The 7,617-nt window shown below is 34.7% G+C and overlaps 1 protein-coding gene across 1 annotated transcript; it reads left to right on the top strand.

The window, feature by feature from the left end:
- Positions 1 to 498: 498 nt before the first annotated feature.
- Positions 499 to 1,434, top strand: LOC102500374 (olfactory receptor 1013). The gene has a single exon (XM_006160839.1). It carries the CDS (start codon positions 499 to 501, stop codon positions 1,432 to 1,434), a length of 936 nt encoding a protein of 311 aa, XP_006160901.1.
- Positions 1,435 to 7,617: the final 6,183 nt, after the last annotated feature.

Raw genomic sequence — 7,617 nt, forward strand, 5'->3', positions numbered from 1 at the left:
AAATGATAATATAATACTTACAATGAGAGCCCCCCAAATGATAACGATTATAAGATTATGCATTTCTATGTCATTCTCTGGAAAAAACGCAAAAGCATTTACAAACATGAAGGGAAATCACAGCATTCTATCTAACTTTCTTTACTAAATACTCCATGTGATGTCCAAGAACCCCAAGTGCAGATAGGAGCGAAGATACACAAATCACTCCCTCACAAATAGGAGAAAAAATTTGAAATGTAAAGCAAAATACATTATTATGTACATGTAACTGACTTCTTAATGCAGTGCAGAATGGATTTTATAGCTAATCAAAATGAATAATACCTTGTTTAGCATAAACACTTTGCATAAGAAAAATACATGAGTCAGTTGAATTTTCAATTATGCCGGTTGAGAAAACAATGGAGGAAACAAACAGTGATATTGTAAGTCATGAAATATGTAATAATCTTTTCACAGAAAGGAAAAATCTAGAAACATATATTCCCAGAATCAATGGAGAAAGAAAATTTCACCAAAGTGAAGGAGTTCATCCTTTTAGGGTTCACAGCGGACTTGGGGTTACAGAAAGTGCTCTTTTTCATCTTTCTCATCATTTACATCATCAGTCTCCTAGGGAACATCACGCTGATTTCTCTGATCTGCGCTGATACTCGGCTCCACACACCCATGTATTTCTTCATCGGGAACTTGTCATTTCTAGATCTCTGGTATTCTTCTGTCTATGCTCCCAAAATCCTGATGACCTGCGTCTCTGATGACAAAAGCATCTCCTTTGCTGGCTGCCTGGCTCAGTTCTTCTTTGCTGCTGGACTGGACTATAGTGAGTGTTACCTCTTGGCCACCATGGCTTATGACCGCTATGTGGCTATCTGCAGCCCTCTGCTTTATTCCCAAGTTATGTCCTCTAGATTGTATGTCAGTCTTGTTGTAGCTTCATTCCTTGGTGGCTTCATAAACTCAGCTATCATCACCAGTGAGACATTTACTCTGAGCTTCTGTGACAGTAATATCATAGACCATTTCTTCTGTGACTTGCCGCCACTTGTAAAGTTAGCATGCGATGTGACAGAGAGCTACGTGGTTGTGATGTACTTCCTACTGGCCTCCAATGTCATCACTCCTATAATTCTTGTTCTTACCTCCTACCTCTTCATCATTGCCACCATCTTGAAGATACGTTCTGTGGAGGGACGCCGCAAGGCCTTCTCCACTTGTGGATCCCACTTAACAGCTGTCACCTTGTACTACGGGACAATTCTCTTCATTTACTCTCGACCAAGCACTAGCTATGCTCTGGAAAGGGATAAAGTGGTGTCAGTGTTCTACACTGTGGTGATTCCTATGTTGAACCCCTTGATTTATAGCATAAGAAATAAGGATGTCAAAGATGCCCTGAGGAAAATGTTAGGTAGAGCAAGATTTTCTTAAATTAAAATACTTTTTAAATAATGGTTCTTTTCCTTTTATGATTATATCCATGTTACTGCTTTCAGTCTATATTGTCATAAGTAAATAAATTTAGCAAATTATTTATTAAAATGATGTAAAAAGACAAGTCTAAATTTTTCTTTTTAAATGGACACTAATATGTATATTTTTTAAAAAAAATAAGTGAAGGTTTGATTTATAAAAACCGTTATTTGTACTAGCATATATTATATTTTTTTCCAGATTTATTAAGGTATAATTGACAAGTTAATAGTGTATATATTTAAAGTGTACAACATGATTTTGTATACATATATGTTGTCAAATGATTACCACAATAAAGATAATTGACATACTTACCACTGTGATCTGTTATCATTTCATGTGTGTGTGTGTGTGTGTGTGTGTGATAGAATATTAAAATGTATTCTCTTTGCAAATTTTAAGTGTACAGTATATTATTATTAACCATAGCTTGTAATACATTAGATCTACAGAATTCATTCATCCTGCATAATTGAAACTTTGATCTTTTTAACTAATGTCTCCCTATTTCTCCCATCTATTCCCCTCAAGCTCCTGGCAAGCAAAATTCTATTCTCTAGTTCTGTTATTTCAATTTTATTGACTCCACATACATGCAAGACCATGCAAGATGTGTCTTTTTATGCCTGACTTATTTTGCATACCATTATATCCTCTAAGATCACCTATATTGTTCCAAATGCAAGATATCCTTCTTTCTTAAGGATGAACAATATTCCATTATGTATCTATATCAATATATCCATTCACCTACTGATAGAAACTGGTAGACTCTAAACCTTGGCTATTATGAATAATGAGTGTGAGATTATAGATATCTTTTCAACATACTGATTTTATCTTCTTTGGATATTACCCCGAAGTGAGATTGCTAGATGGGTAGTTTTATAATATTTTTAATTTTTTGTGGAACCTCCACATTGCTTTCCATATGGTTATGCTAACATACTTTCTCATCAACAGTGTATTAAAGATTTTCTCCACATCTAGGCCAACATTTATTAATTTTTGTATTGATAGAAGCCATTTTAATGTTTTTATTTATGTTTTCATTTATCATGAGACACAAAAAGATGACAGCCCAACAAGTCTCAATACCATGATCATCTACCAGCCTTTGGCCAGCCCTAGATCTTGAGCAAGTGCATACCCAGCATACTCAGGGAGTCTTTGGTCTTAAACAGGAATCTTGTGAGAGGTTGTCTTACAGAGTGTCACATTTTACCACTGTGCCACCTGATCTGTTACTAATGACCATTTTAACAGACATAAGACAACACTTCATCGCAGTTTCAATTTTCATTTTCCCTATAATTATTGATTTTAAGCATTTGTTGATCATTTTTAGGTCTTTTAAAAAATGTTCATTAGACCTTTTGTTCATTTCTAAATAAGGTTATTTTATTTATTTATTTATTTATTTATTTATTTATTTATTTATTTATTTATTTATTTATTTATTTATTTATTTATTTATTTATTTATTTATTTATTTATTTATTTATTTATTTATTTATTTATTTATTTATTTATTTATTTTTGCTATTTAGTGGTTCAAGTTCCTAAATATTTTTAAATGTTACACTTTATAGGTGCAAGCAATGGCATGGTAGACTCCCACATGGCTGAATGCAGTTCAACTCACAGACCCAGTGGCTTTAAAATCATGCTGGGTACATGTGCATGTAGGTCTGAAATCCTGAGAAGAAACTGAAAGAGAAGGGATTGTGGTGTTGCCATCCCTCATGGGAGATGACTTCTCATGTTTCCTCTTTTTGTCTTTCTCTGGTGAGTGCACATACCCAGTATCAAAAGTCTAAAAACAAAAAGAAACAAGAAAAAGAAAGAAAGAAAGAAGAAAGAAAGAAAGGTAAAGAAATGAAAAGAAAAGAAAAAGAAGGAAAGAAAACTTGACACTTATTAAATGTATGATTTTCCAGATATGTTCTATCATCCCGTATGTTTCATCTTCTGTATCTTCTTTGTATGTCCATTGGCTTTAAATAGTCTATAACATTACTGACAGTCTGAGGTTTAAAAAAATTAGATTGTTAAAAAATGGGGTTGACACTGTAGCCTAGTGGATAAAGAAACAGGGTTCTATTCAGCTGCCTGAGGTTCAAATCCCATACTTGTCAGCTCAAAAGATATGATGAAAGTATGTATGTAACTGCCCTAAATCACACAGGATGAAAAAATGAGGAGAAAGGATTGCAGAGTGACCATTCCCCACTGGTCTTGCTTTCTCTCTCTCCCTGTCTTTTCCTGTCTGTCTGTGTCTCTAGTGAGTGCAAGCACCTTCTACTTGACAGTTTATAACTTGTCTTTGCCTATAATACTCAATGTATCAATGAAAGTCCTGTAACTAAATATAGATTTAAAATGACTAAACGACTTCCTTCAAATTGTTTTGTTGGTGGGAAAACAAGAATATAAACCTAGAATTTCCATCTCTAAAAATATTTGCCCAAGGACATCACCAGGGCCTAGTGTTTAAGGGAGGCAGATTTCGCATAGCCATCTGTACAGTTAAAATCTTGACCCAAGAGTTTTGAAGAACATGATGATAGCATGTGTCTACATGCCCAGATTCCCACAGCTTAGAGAAATGGAGATGAGATTGTGCCATGACCATTCCCCACCGGGGAGTGCTTGAGTGCTTTCTCCCTCTTTTTCTCTCTCTGTCTTTGTGAATCTCTCTGGAGAACATATAGGCCCTGCAGCAGGATATATACAAATTTTAAAAGAATTTACCCTATTTGTGAAGAAAACATTAGGACATTCTAAGAAAAATATTGTCTATATAAGGGGTTCTCAGTAAATTCATGACAAAAATCTGTATTATAAAGAAATCATCCATAGATTTAAAAATTGTTTCTGCACCAAAAAAACCTTATGGCTTAATTCCATTTTTCTACAAACTCTTTGAAATCCCCAGTAAAAATGCTCCTGGAAATGAGTTTATTTTTTCTTCTGTGATTCTCATTTCTTTGCCTTCTGTAACTCAACAAGAACAGATTGTATCAAATGAATACTCCACTGACTATTGAAGAGTCTTGGGAAAGTACAGCAGTTGTCTGAAATAGACAGAAATGGAGAGGTAGATAGAAAAGGAGACAGAAATCAATAAACAAGGAAATGGAAAAATAGATTTTAAAAACTTCACATCTAAGAGAATATTCAGTGATAACTTCCACTGGGTGAAGCAATTACAGACGACATTTAAGGTCCTATGCATATTTGTATTACTTTGCTTGTACAATTTTACATATGAGTTAATCTAAAAATTAGGGAATATTGTGATGTATCACATGTTCTAACTTTGGTGGTGTTTTACATATAAAACATGAGATTGCACCAACATAAAGACCTCACTGGCAGCAACCAAGTGTATTAGTTTGCTAACGGTGCCATAACAAAATGCCACAGAATGGCTTAAACAACAAACATTTATTTTCTCAGTTCTGGAGGCTACGAGTCCAAGTTCAGAGTACCAGCAGAGTTGGTTACTTCTGAACCCTCTCTCCTTGGCTTGTAGATACTCATTGTCTTGCTGCATTCTCACATGGTCTTTTTCTTCGTGTGCACACATACTTGTCTCTTTGTGTACCTCAATTTCCTCTCTGTGAAGAAACCATAAATTAAATGTAGGCCCGTTAAAAGCTCCTCATTTGATCTTAATTACCTTTTTATAGGCCCTATATAACACCATAGCTACATTCTGGAGAACTGGGGATTAGTGCTCCCAATATGAACTTTATGGTGGGTACAAATTAGCCCATAACAGCAAGAATGGATAAGATTTTCCTGATAGATAAGATAAGGAAGTGTAGTTAGGACTGTAGAGAACATCATTTGGCACACACTTAATTATTATACTGTGGCTTAGACCCATTAAGAATCAACTTTTAATAAGATAATACTCAGTTCATGACATCCTAATTAATATGTCATCTTCAAATTTTCAGATAAACACAAATAGAGCCTTTGGAGACTGAGGTACTTATTTCTGGGCTGTGGAGGAGTCCCAAAAGACTGTTAAGGAAAGGAATATACTAGAACCCTCAAAGACACACCAGAATACAAGAAGATAGAGAAAAGATTGTCCCTTCAGGAAATTAAACTTCCAGAACAAGGGTAAGCACTTTGTATCATAGGGAACTAAGCCTTTTGGCTTCACTGAACTGCAGCTACAATTACAAGGGGGATTTAGAGCCTAGACTGTCTTGCTATGCCAAATATGCACCCAGGTTCACACACACACATATTCACACACTCCCATCTAAATAGGATTCCATCCTTCCGTCCAATGATGTCTCTAGCTCTCTCACATAAGTAAAGATTTAATATGAGAGACATTGACTTACACAGAAGAGAAATCAAGAACACAGAATATGTGAAATGCTTTTTGACTCTAGTAGTTGTTTTACTTTATGCTGTCCAGACTATTAGTATATGATATTTTCACTTCTTGGATTCATTTTCAGGGGCCAGAGCCTGAATGTATTACTTCCATAGAATTTCGAGTGCTCCCATAAAGGAGCAAAGAAGAGAGACACTACATAGCAGAGAGCCAGATGCATCTTGAGAATCCATTATAGACTCTGACATTTTTGTACCTATTATTTCATATTTGCATGTTAATTGGCAACTTATTTCAACCTAGAGATCAATTTGAGTGTTTAGAATTGCACTTTTTGTTTCCTCTTTCTTCTTAGATTTGATACAGTTAATTTAGCTTAGAAAGTACACTTGAAGATAGATGTTGTTATAAACTGAGCTCCATTAGAAGTTCACAGTTTATAACAAACAACTTCAAAAGATAAAGGAGACTGATTACCCATTTATTTGTTCTAGAAACACTTTCATATTGCTTGTTAGTTACTAGGCACTATTCTGTTTGCAGGAACAGTAAAAATAAAAATGTTTTTAGAGATTTTGCATTCTGGTAGTGAGAAGCAGATGATAAATTCAATAAATAAGAGGTAAGAACTGACAAGAAATTTGTAGTGAATTCCAAATATGTCTGAATCAAATGTAAGGGATGGAGACTGTTGGTAGAAATAAGCATGTTATTTAAAATAGAATGACTAAACGAGGCATTCATCAGAAAATTACCATTTAAAGTGATTTAAGGAAAAGAGGGGCTAAGCTGTACTAATATCTGGACAATAATAACTCAGGCAGAAGAAATAAACAGTTCAAAATTTGGATGTTAGGGTAAGGTGGTATCTTGAGGAAGAGTAAAAAAAATAAACAAGGCTAGAGCAGAATGAAGGAAGGAGTGTGCATTTGTAGATTAGAAAAACTGTGACATGTATACTTTATGGGATGATACTCGGCTATAAAGAAACAAGACCCTGGAATTCGACAGAAATTGAGTGAATATGAAAGATTACTGCTAAGTGAAGCAACCCAGGCTATGAAAGAGAGACATTGTATGTCTCCACTTAATATATACCAACTGTCTGCACTCTGTGGTAGACACTGAAAGATTAGAGGATATAGAAGCATGGAAAATGGTTACACGCACTGAAGACAATGTGAGAAGAAGATTGGAGATGTAGGAGAATGATAGGAAAGAAATCAAGAACAATAGAGAGGCAAGACATTTAAGGGGCACAGAAATGAGAAATTTTCTGTTGATGATATCTTCATCTGGACTGGCATGAAGTGTATGCATGTTTGGTAATTCATTTTACAAGCTGTAGAGACGTACAGTGATTGACTGTATTAAATAATTTTTAAAAAGGAAAAAAACAAAGAACCTGTAATAATGCAAAGCTGTGGACACACTCTAAATCTTTGTGGGGAATTTGATTCTTACTTAAAATAAAATAGAAGATTTTATGGGGTTTTAAATGCAGAAGTGATTTTTACTTGCCTATTTTTTTAAGGATCATTCTGGCTACTGTATTGAGAATAGACTACAGGAGGACAAGGATATAGACTACTAAGAAGTCTGTTGCAGTAGATCTTGGCAAAAAAAGATGATGATGGTCCAGAGAGATAGTGAAAAGAGATCAAATTCAGGATAGATTGTGAAGGAAAAGACATCAGGAGTTCCTGGAAGATTGAAAAATAGGAGAGAAACAGAGCAGGTCTATCATATTTTTTTTTTAGTTTTTAGAAAGAGTG

Source organism: Tupaia chinensis, unplaced genomic scaffold (genome assembly GCF_000334495.1).
Source record: "Tupaia chinensis unplaced genomic scaffold, TupChi_1.0 Scaffold000709_1, whole genome shotgun sequence".
NCBI lineage: Eukaryota > Metazoa > Chordata > Mammalia > Scandentia > Tupaiidae > Tupaia > Tupaia belangeri.